Here is a 16345-nt window from a genome sequence, read left to right as displayed (position 1 = left end):
CTCCAGTTTCCTCTGTACCGTGTTCTTTGTTTTGCACTTTGCTTTGCTTTTGGACCTAGTAGTTACTGTGTTTTTGGATCTTCTGAGCTTTGGTATTTTTGCCTTTTCTTTTTTTTGGCTTTTGTTTTGTACTTTTGGATTTTTTATTTTTTCCCTTATATCTTCTGAGCGTTTTTGGATTACTTTTTGGATTTTTCTTGTGTATATATTGTAAATAAACCTTTTGATACTTTTTTCTACTTCTGCCTCACACCTCTGCATTTGAGTCATCCCCCTGGTGGCCTAGTGGGGGTTTGCTGGATTATTACACCAACGAACCAGGTTCGAATCCCAGCAAAACCCTAACAGTGACGACAGAAAATAACTTGTTTCATGGAAGTTCCACAACAACAAACATGACCATCATCGCCATCACTGCCGAATGCGATCTGAGCTTGGTTGACTTGACCAGAACTGCAGCAGTAGGGTGGCCATTTCCTTTCTGTGCATTTCACACACATTCACACCTATGGGCAATTTAGAGTAGCCAAATAACCTAACCTGCATGTCTTTGGACTGTGGAGGAAACCGGAGCACCCGGAGGAAACCCATGCAGACACGGGGAGAACATGCAAACTCCGCACAGAAAGGCCCCCGTTGGCCACTGGGCTCGAACCCAGAGCCTTCTTGCTATGAGGTGACAGTGCTAACCACTACACCACCGTGCCACCCAAACCTAATTATAAACAGATAAAAAGTATTGTGCGACCTTTTTTTTTTTCTTTAAGTGTTGGGAAACTGCTGTAGTATAAAAGAGATGAAACATTTTCAGAGCATCCTGTTATGGGAAAATAATCCATTTCAGGGAGCTAAAAGCATCACACACCGACTGCTTTATTTCTTTTATATAAAGCATGTTGTAGCATCTTCCAATTTTTACTCGGTGTCTTATTACTTACAATATTAAGTGGCCTTCTCTAAATATTGTGTTTTGTTGAGTTTGTTCTTCTCTGTAATGTTTTATGTGGCATAACGAATGTGTAGTGCTGTTCACGAGCGAGCCCCTAGTGTTGTGATCTATCCTTTCTTGAAGCTTACTCAGTTTGCTCGAGTGCACATATCTGGCCATAAACGTATAATGCATACCTCATAATAAATATAATTTACATTAACTGTCCATGAGGATATACCATAGAGATCACCAGCCCTTTTCCTGCTCCAGATATTTACTGTACTTACTTGATTATCCAGGTCTGTTGGAACAGGATGCAGCAGGAACTGAGATCGTAGGAGCGTGGTGGTGATTGCTGACATATACACAAAAAAGGTAGGCAATGCTAGTGAATAAGCAAAGCAACAGAAATCCAGACGGTAATCCAGTGTCAAGTTGTTACCTTTATTCACATTCTCCTGAGGACCAGCCAGGTAGCCGAACCCTCGTAAACGTATACAGGAATGATCAGAGTATGTCTCTGCTATTCTTTTCTCACATACTCTATTCTCTACACACACACACACACACACACACACTAGTAGCAATCTATCACTTGCTCGTTAATGTGGTGCGTATACACACACACACACCGCCTGGTGCGACAATTACACACGATTATGGAGCATGAACATCTAGTACCTGTTTTATACAGTTACATTTAGTGTGGCATGTTAATGGACATCACGATATGTTGCACTGCATCAGGGGAACTAAGAGAGGTGTATGGGAGCAGACAGGCCCGTCCCTCTCCGGAGCAGATCAGCAAGCATTAACGACGTTCACAAGACAACTGCAAAACAGCAGAAACAGCAGCATGTTAAAGGGCATATTCTGGACCAATTTCTCTCTCTTTTTTTTTTAAATATGAAAGTATGTCCCTTTACACACTCATCCAGAAGGGTAATTTTGCACAAGGCCATCTGTCTACACAGGGTATCTGCACATTTTTCAAGTACAAATTTAAAGACTTTTAAGACTTTTTCAAGACCTCTAAATGGAAAAATTAAGACTGTACTATGGCAAAGAAATACGACAACTTAAAACTGTTTTCTGCAATAGTTTTTTTTTTACTAACTTTAAGAAGAATGCACCCAATTGGTGAACAACAGGGTGCATCAATGGCAACTGTTAGACATGCAAACAGCTGAAGCAAAGTCGTGTGTTTTGGGCCTGCAGAACTACTGTAGCAGCAAGGAGAGGACTGGGGTTTACTGGAGAAAACACCATGAATCATTTCAAAAACCAAAACAATAAAACGGCAAGTAGAACCAGCTGAACAACCTTAGCCGGCATTATTTCAATCCCCAAAGATTATCTTTGATGTGCGATTTTGTGTCCGACGGCAAAATCAGTCTGAGTGTGGTACAGTATACAGCTGGCTGAGGAAGTTCTCGAGTATCTTCTGCATTATAGCAGGTAACAGCATAAACCTGTTTATGCAGTCATACAATCATCAGAGCGTTACATTAAAACACAGAAAAACAACTGTCACCTTTCATAACCATTATCAATATTAATCAGTGTGTTGTAATAACTAAACTAATTATCATCAGTGCAATTGTTATATCAATGTTCATTATTCAAAAATAATCATTATTATCTATAATCCATGAATAATTGTCTGTATTAATAATAAACAACAAAAATTAACTCAATTTTATAACATTTTAATAATCACTACTTATTAGCTATATTAATTAATAATTAATAGAGTAGCAATTATAATTCAGTATTATTAATTACTACTTAATGAGCAGTGATTATCAAAATGTAATTTAATTAATAAGTAGTAATTATCAACTACTTAATTATACTATAATTAGTGATTAAAATGATATAAAATTGAGATAAGATTAGTTAAAATTATTATTAAAAAAGTAGTAATTATTATTAGTAGTAGTGATACAAACAATTATTCATGGATTATAGATAATTTGTTTTTAATAGTGAACATTGATATAACAATTGTACTGATAACATTAACAAGTATTACTAGTAGTGTTATTGTTTTTTATTATTATTATTATTATTATTAGTAGTAGTAGTAGTAGTATTAGTACAGTTATTTTATATCAGTGTTCACTATTTAATTTGTTTGTATTCTACCAATTACTACTTTTTAATAATTATTTGTAATAATTTTAATAACTTAATTTTATAAAATTTAATAATCCCTAGTACTTATTAATCACTAATTCATAAGTAGTAATGATTAATAATCAATAATAATTACCATTACTACTAATTATTATTAGTGGTTGTTAATATTATTCTTATTATTATATTAAAAACACTGTTGTAGACGATAGGTAATAAAACAAACTTTTTATACAAATTATTTATATTGTACTATATTTAGAATTATTGTATTTTCTGTAGTTCTTTTTAATTGAGTTTTGAAATAAAAATTGTTTATATATTTATATTAAAATTGGTACAATATTAATTATGTAAAAAAAATGAGGCTAATCATCATCATCATCATTATTATTATTATTATTATTATTATTATGTCCTCCAAGTCCCATTTTCCACCTGACTCTTGTGCGTATGCGCGAACCCCCCTGCGTTTCACTCCGGAGTGCTTGACCTCTAACATACGCACGCGCCTCATGTCTGTGAAAAGCCAGTTTCCCAGTCCGCCGTGTCCCCAGCGCTGCGTTACCGTCTTCAAAACACATTTGTGCGATCCAGCGCTTTTTATCACAAATGATTCTTCTCCTTATTTTGGGGGTATTTGTCATCCCCCAACCACTTGTCGTTAAACAGACATCTTCCCATAATTATCAACGCTTTCTCGCGCCCACATAAGCTACCCGCGCATCTCTCACTCTTCACAACCACTGCACCACACCACACTTCCTCCAGTAGCCTCCTAACGTTAGCTCTTGATCTACGGAATGCACAGAACCAATGCTGCCCCCAAAAGGTGCACTGGTCCCTTTTAAAATTACGGTTAAAAAAATACCCAAACCCCAGATGGAGACATTTCACTCGTTCGGTCCAATATTAAATTTAATACCTCCCTTTCGAAAATTCCAGCCATTCCAAACAATTTAAGACGTTTTTAGGCCTTGAAAACCGAAAGTTGCATTTAAGACTTTTTAAGGACCCGCGGGAACCCTGTCTACAGCAGAAAAAAATTAACAAAACGTGTCTGGAAAAATCCCAAGGGAGTCTGGAGCCAGATTCGTGACGTCACCTGCGGAAGCGCCAGCAGGCTGTGAGAGCTTTGCACGGTTTCAGTGCACAGCCTGTGTAGACCAAGCGCTCCCATTTCTCTCTCATTGTCCGGCCTTTTGGAAAACGATGAGTACTAATCCCATCAAGATTGGTGTTGCTACCCCCTCCTACGATACATCTGTTAACCATTTTAATAATTATGCGATAACGTTGAAGAAATTTGCAGAAAACCACCAGGTCATTTTCTCATAACAAACCAGTGCTGACGTAGGATTCAGAGGGAGGCATCCTGCATGCAATGTCACGAAAATCAATGTTTCCCTGGAAATCCAAATGCCAAGTTTTTTCAGAGGCGGACCAATTCGCCTCAAATGGCTTGATTTCAACTGAATTTTTCTGGTATTGTGCAAGGTAAAAAAATTGCACAGAATGCAGAATGTTACAGATATCTGACCAAAGTTTAATATAAAATAGAAGAATTACACCGATCTTGCTCCTGAATTCACCCGTGATATGCACTTTAAAGGCAGAAGCTACATTTCCATCCCAGGCTTGTAGTACTTGAGTCTGACTTGTGCCTTAATTTTAAGGACTCGTGACGTGACTTGAGCACTGCTGACTCTGACTCGTGTGTTAACTGCATTTGGAATTGTAAATTGGAGACGAGGACTCGGATTTTTTCTTTATTTTTTTGTAATGTCATAATTTGCCAGAAGATATTTATACCGGTATCTATATATATTGTCCGCTTTGCTTATACAGACTTCTCGTGCAGTGGGGGGGAGGGGAAAAATACTGCTATGCACTCCATATGTAGTAGTCTGGCTAACGCAACTTCAAAGCTCTGCGAGCATTTGGTCTGGCATAGATATTAAGCCCAACCGTTTCCCAAAGCGCGTGGTTGATCCGCCTCCCTGAAATGCCTCAGTTTGCTACTGGTCGAAGCCAGAAAAGGCTGTGACAAAGCTTAAACCAATCACATCACTCTTTCCTCTGACGTATGTGACGCGACGGAAACTGCTTGAGTAACAGGAAGAAGGAGGAGCTGAAGAGGAAGAGGACGATAATAGCGCGATCAAAGGCAAGATGACCACAATGATAGGATTCTCACTGAGCCCCATTGATTTGGCTACCAGCGGGGCTAACTGGTAGATTAAACTCTTACCGAAGCCGGTCGGGAGCAAGGCGAAAACGTCCTTCCTTTCAATAAATACCTCCAGGGCTGCTCTTTGCTCCGTTTTCAATGAGAACTTCCCGTTGAATGCTTTCAATACAGCATCTACCGCTGTGTCAAAGGCTTGCCGCTGCTCCATGTTCGTAATGTTTCTAGTGAATGAAGCGCTTCCGGCATAGATTCTGTAAACAATCTATGGCTTCCGGTCGCAGTTCTACTACGTCACTGCCTTGAACAGGCCTCTACCCAGGGCCGTTGGAGATGCTCAAAGTTGATTGGCTCCCGATTTTTCGGGAGCTTGGAAGAGCTGGAGATAGCTTGCCTTGCCAGACTAAGTTTGCAACAGGCCCTCGTGTTGCGTCACACTTAGGATGGGCGGGCCCAGGCTACATATGTAGAAGAACCATCGAGGAGATGACAGGGACAACCTCCAACTTCAATCGCCATTTGGTAAGACTCCACCCAGAGAAGGAAGTAAGCGACACGCTGTGTCCATTGCTCTGTTCATAGCAGGGCTGACTTGCTAACTGATGAACTAGCCAGTGTTAACCCGCTCATGTTATTTGCCCTGTTCATAGCGGGGCTTGTGCTGGACTCGACTCGAAATTTTCTTTAACGACTTGGACTTGAACTCGAGACTGGACTCGGACTCGAGGTTTAGTGACTCGACAACAACACCGTTCCATCCGAATGATTCACAATTCTTACATTTAAGATTCGACTGTTATTTCACAAATGCAAAACAGTTCTGAGCAGTCATGGCTTACATCCCAAACCATTTACTAATAAAGCAGAAAATGGGATCATTCTTGTTCAACAGATTATTCGTATGGTAGGATGCAGATTTGGATATATTCATGAAAATTCTGAAATGTCTTTTCTTTACAAAAAGAAAAGGAAAAAAAAACGCAGAACTGAACAACTTATGGAGTATAGTTTTCTTTTAATTCCATTATTGCGGGTTTAAAACGGTCTTCCATTTAAAGTGCTAATTATTATATTGGTGCCTCTTTTCATGCTTCACTGCTCAATGAAGACCAATGAGTGTTGTTAAATTAAGTCACTGGTTGATTGCATATCTGAAATTAACTCCCAACAAAACAGCTTCCCGGAAGCCTAATACACTGCAACCCTGCTCCTTGGGGGACGGCCAAATAGTTTGTTATACCGAAAAGTTCATAATACTGAAATGAATCAACTTGTCACACCAAACTCACTCTTGCGTAAAATAAGACCAACCGTGTTTAATTTATTTATACACTTCGTTCACTTACATATTTGTGAAGTACGAGAAATAAGTCACTCTTGTCGTTGTTTGCTTGCCAAGTCTTTCCTTTCACGTTGATTGCAGTGATGGACAAAGTCTCGGAGCTCTTTTTTTTTTTTGCTTTAACAGTTAAAATTGAAATTTTCAGGATACCATGTAGAGGACTTGCAACCACGTGATCAAAATGTGCTGCGCCATGAGTATCCACCATGATGGTGGATATACAAAGCAACTAGGATGGCAGCCGCTGAAAGCGTACCTGTAAACAATGCTGAATTTTCTCAGTATTACCATGATTTGAACGATCAAGCGAAGACAGATGTGTGGTTTTGACCCATATTACTTAAAAAGAGTCAGACTTGTCTGAAGATAAAACACTTCTACCGACCATCGAGGACCAATACAGGTCATTTCGTCCAAAGCCTTTTTCATATGCACCATCAGTCATTTTATATTTCAGGTATTTGTTTGTTCGAAAAAAGGAGGAATTCTTCATGGAATTTGACTGAAGCAAAACACATTTTTGTAAAGCAAATGAGTGCCATAGTATGGATCATGTTAAAGCTTTAAGGTGCTGAGAAGCGCTCTCACAGGGGCTTCGTTCGCGAATCCCGGACCGAGGCGCGGTCCTACCGACCCGAGACCGTGCGCTTTCCAAGCGGGAGGCTTAGAAGGAGGTGACTGTCAAATTTGGCTTTGCTGCGAGCTCCGTTGGCAGAGTTATTAATTTTTAAAGTCGGATGGATCGCGTTAAATCTGGGGCTTTCATTCAAGAACACAGGAACACCTGAAATATAAAATAATTGTGTGTCTGAAAAAGGCTTTGGACAAAATGGTCATTGGATGAAATGGTCACTGGACGAAGCATCCTGATCCCCTCGTCTCCTCTCCGTACTCAGTTTTTCCTCGCCCTCTTTCCAAATCACATACGGAACTCTTATAAAAAAAAAAAAATTGGAACATGCCATGGTCACGAGTACTGTTGTAACCACAACCATATACAGCAAAGATATGGCATATCTAAAAGGACGCTTAAAGCAGTGGAAAAACAAAGAGAGCTGCAGACACGAGACTATGTTTTGTACGCAATGTCGCTTGGCCCCGCATTTGTATATCCACCAACATGGCCGACATCAGGGTTTCTATTTTGCTTTGATGTCACTTGCAAGTCAAGGATTCTTTAGACAAAAATTCATTGCTTTCTCTCCAGACTTTAGATGGTCCAGGATATGAAGTTCATCTTCGACGGTGTCGCATCCACACACGCCTCAAACTGCTACTCATGTACACGTGCAGCATCATTAGGACTAATTACTATGTACCTGTTCCAGATTAGAGTGCAATCACAGCATGCACTTGTCAGGACTCTCACTACACACAGACTTTGAAGCATCCACGCTGTACCTTGTACTTTGATATCTTGTCTGTGCCTCGCTTGATCATTGCCCGTTTCTCAAATCTAATTTTTGATGACCGATTTGAATCTGTTTGCCAGCATGTTTTTAAATAAAAAACTCTTCCAGTGATTACATCCGTCTATTGCCTGCATTTTCTGACAGATGGAGAGTATCTTACATTTACGAGTAGACATGACAATGCTTACAGAGTAAAGACTCAAAGAAAACTGCTTTTAGCTCAAAGTCCTTTTCAGGGATTTTTTTTTTTGAAGCCAATGATTGCCATACTCAATAAATGTTAGTGATCGACTCCTAAATGAGGCTCGTTAAGCCTTTTATGGTGTTAACACGTATTGTTAACTTGACCGAGGACGGGGGCGGGGGGGGGGGGGGGGGGGGGCCTTAAGTGATTTTTTTTTTTTTTTTAAAAGACTGTGACTCAGTCATTAAAAGGTGAGGGGGACAAACTTAGTTTGTAGTAAAAGAGTTTGTCAGAGAGTGAGGTTGCAGTGTAGTATATCTGAGGGAAGAAAAAGGTCCAGCAATGAACCAGCCATCTGGTTTATCTGCCAAATTACTCACAGTATCGGGGTGGACGACATGTTGCAAATTCTTTTTCTTCAAGTCAGTATACTGTATGTTCTCAAACTGATAGGACGTGATTAGCCACAAGTGAATCCTTTTGATCAATGACTTAATTTAAAAACCACACACACACACACGGCGTGGCTCCATGCCCTTCCGCTCTATAGGAATGAAGCCAAAGTTTTTCCACAGTGTCAAATTTGGAGCCAGAGTCTGCGCAATAGAGAAGAGCTTCGAAGTCAGATTCTTATACAATATCTCAAAGTACACCTACTTGTTTCATAGACCCACCCCCTTCTCCCAGAACTGAGGTCTAGCCTGTCAATCACGTCATTCCAAAGTGTACCCATACCTTCTTGCAATAAAGTAAAATAACATTTTTAAAACTCATTTCTGGAGGAAAATAAAACTGTGAAGACATCAGTATAGGAAAAACATTGTTCGAATGGGACACTGTAGATGAGCAATTGTCGCACTCTGATTGGCTACTCGACTACTTGGCCATCAGCTCATATACTGGGAGTAGAGAAAAACAAAATGGCGGAGCATGTTGCTGAACCAACCGAGGACAAAATAAGAACTCTACTCGAAAACAAAACCCCAAAAATCATCAAGTATTTGACAGAAATGGCTAAAAGAATACATCCCCCCCCCCCGGCAAAAAACAAAACAAAACAAAAAACTGTCCACTCCAGCCCAGTCGGTGGCAGTAATGCACCTTTAACCTCCTAGGGCCTAGCGGTCACATACGTGGACAGCACTTTTTAGAAATTCAGAACAAGAATCCACATATGTGGACATACTTTTTCTCAAAAAGTACATCTTATCAAAGATGATGCTTAGTTTTTATTCTAATCAGGTTCTAATAAGCCCAAATAGCAAAAAGAAATAAAAAATGCATGTAAAAAAACAGCTTGGGTCTTAGGAGGTTAAGTCTGTTCGCCAACCACCAAAAAACCCTAAAGAGGAAGACACGCCCCTCAAAAAAAAAAAAAAAAAAAGAGAGAAAAGCACGTAACAAAATATGGAATAAAAGTATGATGGCAAGAGCCCATCTTTTTTTATTTTTCACAAATTGCTACCATCATTTCGCCAGTTTGTTTGTATTCCAAGCAGAAATTATTTTGTTGGACGTTTTGTATCAAAGTTATTATTTCTTGAATTTGCAAAAAACAACAAGAGTGCTCCGAGAGCACAATATCCCCCGCTGGCAACTCTGCCATAACTCTGGTAAAATGCGACTGAATTGAACGAAATTACAATATGTGTATTACCGACATACACCAAAGAATCCTGCCAAGTTTCGTGAAATTCCTGGTTGATTTCAGAAGGTGAGGACGCTTCCCGGGACGGACGGACATCGCAACAACATAATCCCCCTTCGGGCCTTTCATCCAGCGGGGGATAAAAATGCTCCATTTCTCAAAATCCAGTGAATGTGGATAGAGTAAAACAGTTATTTTACAAATTTATTTTGCTCTATCACCAAATGATTATGCCCCCCTTGAATGTCTCTACCAGTGTATCGATCAAATCAATAGCTGGATGTCACAAAATTTTCTTCAGCTGAACACAGATAAAACAGAAATAATTCTATTTGGAAAAAAAGATGAAAGACTCAGGATTACCACTATACTTAACACAAAAGGGATTAAAACTAAAGAAATGGTTAAAAATCTTGGTGTTTTCATTGACAGCGAGCTAAACTTTGACAGTCACATGAAAGCAATCACTAAAACGGCATTTTATCACCTAAAAAACATTTCCAAACTAAGAGGACTTATGTCAAAGCATGATCTGGAAAAACTAATACATGCCTTCATCTCTAGTAGGGTTGATTACTGCAATGGCCTTTTCACAGGCCTGCCAAAAAAAACTGTCAAACGACTTCAGCTGGTTCAAAATGCAGCGGCGAGGGTTCTCACACGAACAAAAAGAACAGAGCACATTACTCCAATTCTAAGGTCCCTTCACTGGCTTCCAGTAAGCTACAGAATTGACTTTAAAGCATTGCTGCTGGTGTACAGATCTCTAAATGGTACAGGGCCCAATTACCTCTCTGATATGTTGCAGCGGCCTAACCCAATCAGATCTACCAGATCGCAACAGAAAAATTTACTATTAAAACCAGTTGTTAAAACAAAGTGTGGTGAAGCAGCTTTTAGCTACTATGCAGTACAGCTATGGAACCAACTGCCAGAGGACATTAAAAATGCTCCTGCTGTTGGCAGCTTCAAATCTAGGTTAAAGACCAAGCTGTTTTCAGATGCTTTCTGTTAAATAATTAATATTTTTACATTTTTTATAATCTTTTTCTCTGCATGTTTTAAATTTATTTTAACTTTATTCTATTTTATTCTGCTAGGTTTTTTTTTTCTTCTCTTTCTCTTTCTTTTTCTCCTTTTTCTTTTTGGCATTTTAATATTTTATTTCTACTATTGTTTAATTCTTATTTTCTTTTAATTCTTTTAATTAATTATTTTAGAATAAAGATAAAATTATTTTATGTAATTTTATTTCTCTATTGTTTACTGTTTTTGTTTTTACTTCTGTAAAGCACATTGAACTGCCATTGTGTATGAAATGTGCTATATAAATAAACTTGCCTTGCCTTGTTCCTCTCAGTCTCATCATACATGGCTTATAGCCAACTCAACGCTATGTGCCTCGTCGGCTATCAGCTCATGCATGACTCGATTTCATGGAATAACTTATTCTATAATTAATAATTCTCCTATAATGTTAAACAGCAGGCTCTCTGTTCAACACTTGCGCTTTATGTTAACTGATCAGCAGTTTGGAACGTGGTATATTTACCTGCTCTCTCTCACTGGTAGAACTTTATCTCCGTGTCCACGCAGTCGAAGAACAGATCGCCGAGTTCCTGGCCCTCCACCTCCCCCCTAAGCATGGCTTCAATCTCCTGGAGGCACTGCGACTCTAAGAAGCGCATTGTCTCCTGTAGAGATGCTCCGTCATCCTGAGTCACCAACACGCACATTTAATAACCATGCAAATAATCTCTCTACTTGGTATAATCCTCTTTCACCTTGTTCTCAAACTGCATCTCTGAGGAATCAAAAACATGTGACGGGTCAAATTTTACCAGTTCATGCACGTCTCCTCACCGGATTTGCCTCCATAGCATCCTGGTGAGCTTGGTAAAGCTCATGCTTCCTGTCCACCTGACGCTGGAATCGAGGCCGAGTCTTCACCGGATCGTCCGAGCCATACTGTGGTGACATCACCATAGTAACGGGGTGCACGCTCTCTGAGAAGATGAATGGCTTGAAAACAGACCTGCGGGTTAGGAATGCCAGAGTGAAACGTGCTTTAGAAGATCAAGTGTAAGAATTTAGCATGAGCTCACCTCAACTTGAACTAAAAGTTTTGATCACTATAAACATGGAGAACTGTGAGAGAAATGCTAGTATTAGGTGTCATTGGTAGGATGGTGTGAAGTGCCCCTTGAGACAGGGACCTGGAGGGATCTGGGGTGGCGGTGAAGAAGTGAACGCAGGGCATGCTGGGATCTCGTGGGAGGATGGAAACCATGCTGCCTGTGGTGCGGAAACCTGCTGAATCCATGCAGATGCCGCTGGGCTTGTCCCTCAAGATGCTCATCATCACCGCCGCCGTTACAGAGCCTGCACGCTCCGAGAGCGAGAGATTAAACATCACTTCATTGACTTAAGTTTAGCTTTACATACAATAAGTCACTGAACCAATATTATTCACAGAGAACGCAACAGTAGACAGCAGCACATTTCAGATTATTATTTAAGGATTATAGCACGACTTTTGAATTCTCTACGCTGATTGGTCAGAAAGTGTTGACTGATCCCCCCCCCAACACCACATCACAGGTTTATAAAAAGCACTCTATGGAGCGAACTACAGAGGACGTGCCATAAAAAAAAAAGTGATTAAAAAGAGATTTTTTTTTTAATTTGTGGTCGATTTCACAGAAAACATCACAAATTTAGTTAGCACTTTTTCAGAAGGAGTCTCCACAGTTAGAGTTTTATAAAAGTCTGAGGGAAAGCTGTTCCTTTAAGACTTGAGGACAAAGGGCTTTGAGGTTTCACAGCACCAAGACGAGCTGCATGTTAACGTCGAGAAAGGGAAAGTAGACAAGATGGCGAGGGAATGACTGCATCACAAGTATGACATGTCGTTCTTTAAATAAGATTTAACAAGAAGACATGGTCATCGCTATCCCCTGCCACGAGCATTTTATGAAGACCTCTTAACACTTACACCCTTATAAGCTTTAATATTGACTTATGATGTCATAAGTGTAGTAGTAATATGAGCATGCAAAGGTTTCATTGATGTAGCTTACAGGGTTTCTGAGAAAACTTGCCCAGATTGAAAAGGACGGACGGACGGACAGACTCACTCCAATCCCATATTCCCTGCGCACTTCATTGCAGGGGATTTAAAAAAAAAAAAACCCTAGATTGGCCAAATTACTGTTGTATAAAGACTAAATAAATAAATGCACTATGAAATATAAAACATTAAAATGGTTTGAAAAGGACAAATTATATTGCATACATTTTTAAAATCATCCCAATACAAAATTCTATTCGACCTTCAGCCCACATTTCCACTGGATCTTGTTTTAAAGCCAAGTACAGTACATCTGTATTTGTAACGTATACAAGCTGGAAACAGCTCACACACACACACACACCGTCATGTTCCTGAAGCAGCGCCGTGCCACCTTTATAACGCTGCTTGGCCAGTTCCATTCTCGCAGGGGGGTTGTCTGGGCTAAACGCCGCCGTGAAGCTAAAGGCATCCTGTCCGTTCCACCAGCCTTGAGACTGAGCGCTACTACGGAGCTCCGGATGCTCCGCAGAGATCTCCGTGCCGATCGTCAGCTGGTTGGAGATGTTCTTCACTCCCTCTGGAAGGGCAAGGGGGGGGAGGAGAGAGAGAGAGAGAGAGAGATCCGTTTGCTTTCTGTATCACGCTGACTAGGTCTACAAGTTTGTCTGCACCACCAATTACACAACAGTAACTTAAATTTATGAAATAGTAACTGGTGCTGATAATTGGAATTTAAAAAAAATTTAATTTATCAATAAAATTTCATTTTTTGAGCCTGAAAGAAAATGCAACTGAAAAAAAGTTAATGAAAGGAAAGCATTCATCTAAAGATCCACAGAAAGAAGTAAATTGAGAATGTTAAAAATGCATTTCAGTGAAATAGAGTTTATGAGGTTTGTGTTCGCGGTTGCCGGAAAGGATTTTTTTTTCTTTTTTTTAAATTGGTGTCTTCAGCAACAGCGTAATTTATAAGCAAAAGAGTTACAAAAAAGTATTCTTGTGCTCTGCTCAAATCAGGTTTTTAAAAAGTAAATAAATTAAATTTTAAAATATTTAATTAAACATCACTTAATTCAGCATCTTTTCATTAATGTAGAAAAAATTTAAATAAATTAATTCAATTTGAGTTAAATTCAATGTTTAAAAATTAAATCACTTAATTCTCGGCAACTTTAATTTAATTAAATGTTTAAAATGTAAAGATAAGTACATTTTAATTTAAAAATTAAATAAATTGTATTTAAAATGTATTTAAATTTCCATTAAATTTTAATAAAAATAAGTTTAAACTAAAAAAATTTAAAAGTTAAAATTAACTTTAAATTGGATTATAAATGTTTTATTCAAACGTAATTAAATTCAATATCACTTAATTCTAAGCAACATTTTACTGACGTAAAAAAACAAATTAAACTTAATTCAAATGTAATTAAATCAATACATTTAAAAGTATTAAATCGTTAAAAGTGATATTAAATACATCATTGAACATATTTAATTCGATGCAACTTATTGACAAAAATTAAATTAAAATTTAATTGAAAAGTAAGTGACTGAAGCAATATTAGTCCAGGAGTGTGCACTGGTCTTCAAAAAAAATTAAAAAAAACCCACCCATGCCTATAGAGAGCGTGCACGTGACGTCATGAGGTCACGTGATATTCGTTATCCGCCATTTTGGACGACAAGGCCGTGCATAGAACTTAGACGAACCCGTTCTAATTATCAAGTGTGTGGGAGTAGATCTTTCGAGAATGGTTATATCTTGTTCAGCATTTGGTGTAATCTTCTAATTCAATACTCCTAGTACATCTGTTAAGTTGATTTTTGGATTGAATGATAACTGCATACTTAGAAACTAGACAGTCTCTAACGTTTAAAATGGCTATGCCTAGCCCTACTACCCTGGCCTAGTCTACGACAATGTTTTATCTTTTTGGCTCATATATGCCTTTGAAAGGCCAATCCATAGTAGGGATGGCGAAAACTAAAAAAAAAAAAAAAAATCTTGACCGACCACCGAGCCTCATTAGCCGGTTAAAGTCGGTTAACCTATGAGTTTAAACAGGGATGCAAACGGCGGATGCCGTTTCACAGCTGAAACGCACAGATCCAATTTTTTTCTTTAAGGGGGCGTTGGAGTGTCTGAATAATTTCATCAGAGTAAATTCTGTATTAAACTTACTAAATAAGCAAATGCCTTACAGTCCATGAAAAATAGGAAGTATGAGAAGAAAACTGCCCACGTTTTCGCGGAAGCTGCGCAGATTTACTGTTTTTCAGACAAAAACATACATATTTACAACCCTGTCATTATCTGGAACTGAGTTTAAATTTCGAACATTCTTAAGATAAAACGTCCTGCATAGTCTCTTTATGATAAACGTCTTAATGCCACTTACCTGTGAGGTTATCAAGTAGACATTCTTCTTCAGAACCTTCCAGAGGTATAGTTGGGATACCCATCCCGCAACAAAATATTTATAAGCGCCCAGGCTCTTGTAAGCTTTGAGGGCTTTGCCAGTGTAACACGATTCACGATTAACAAGAAAATTGTAAATGTCGTGGTAGGCCAGATCGGGCAAATCGCCGGCACCGCAGCTCCGAATTTCCCTGAACAAGGATTGCGGCAAGTTGTACGGATCTGCAATCCCCAACCTGGAACACTTTTCCACGTAACGCTGCCTCACGTCACCTTCAAGATGCTGAACAAACTTAGACAAGTAATCGCGCGATGTAGATGGGGTATTTTCCGAATTTTCTTGGGGATTACTCCCTGGATCCATTACGCTGGCGCAAGGTAAACTATCCTGATGCCGTCCAATATGCCGAAGTGGGCGGAGTACACACGTGCGGGTCACGTGACCGCACATCCTCTATAATCAAAAATAAAGTATAAAAAGCTTTCCCTCATTATTTTTGTCTCTTGCACTCTGCATTTGTAAATGTATGTAATAAGATGAATTTATATCACACCAACCCAAGGGTGCTTTACAGAGTTACGGAAAAAAGTAATGTACATCAACACAGCGTGAGCAATATTAACCCTGAAGAAGAACCCCCCCAAGGCAAATTTACAGAGTTTCCGCTGGCGTTCCTCACACTCATCAGTGACAAATCTAAGTCATCTTTTATAGAAATCCCTCCATTTGCTGAAACCTAAGTCCAGTGAAGAAACGGCAGGAAGCCCGAGTGTAAACAACGCGCACGTGCTTGTGACCAATAAAAATTGACTACACGTAATGACCAAATAAGCGCCAAGCTTTTGACCAATCGCAGTGGGTCTTAATCGGCCTGGTGTGGTGGTGTAATCATCTCTGCATGAACTGAACTGAATAATAGCTGACGAAGTTTTTTTGAGCGAGCTTCTTCAAGCACTGAAGAAGATTTAAGGGCTGAAACAGCCACAGGGGAGGCACACCGAGCCC

General features: G+C 39.1%; 2 protein-coding genes across 3 annotated transcripts in view; both read right to left on the bottom strand.

Moving 5' to 3' along the window:
- mysm1 (Myb-like, SWIRM and MPN domains 1) overlaps positions 1-1281 on the bottom strand; it is a 59095-nt gene extending 57814 nt beyond the window's left edge. Inside the window, exon 1 of the mRNA XM_060917579.1 lies at positions 1219-1281. The gene's annotated coding sequence lies outside the window, so the exon portion shown is untranslated. The remainder of the gene's footprint in view (positions 1-1218) is intronic.
- Positions 1282-1354: 73 nt separating this feature from the next.
- Positions 1355-16345, bottom strand: part of scrn2 (secernin 2) — a 45800-nt gene continuing 30809 nt past the window's right edge. Inside the window, exons 5-9 of one of the 2 annotated variants that reach the window (XM_060917580.1) lie at positions 13279-13494; positions 12061-12226; positions 11708-11879; positions 11397-11559; positions 1355-1763 (exon numbers count right to left, since the gene is read on the bottom strand). In XM_060917580.1, the coding sequence (XP_060773563.1) occupies positions 11407-11559; positions 11708-11879; positions 12061-12226; positions 13279-13494 (707 nt within the window). In that variant the 3' untranslated portion in view covers positions 1355-1763; positions 11397-11406. Of the gene's footprint in view, positions 1764-11396; positions 11560-11707; positions 11880-11949; positions 12227-13278; positions 13495-16345 lie in introns of those variants that run through there. The other variant, XM_060917581.1, reaches the window with a different exon arrangement.

Source organism: Neoarius graeffei, chromosome 3 (genome assembly GCF_027579695.1).
Source record: "Neoarius graeffei isolate fNeoGra1 chromosome 3, fNeoGra1.pri, whole genome shotgun sequence".
Lineage (NCBI taxonomy): Eukaryota > Metazoa > Chordata > Actinopteri > Siluriformes > Ariidae > Neoarius > Neoarius graeffei.
The sequence above is the reverse complement of the archived record's forward strand: the minus strand, read 5'-3'. Positions and strand labels throughout refer to the sequence as shown.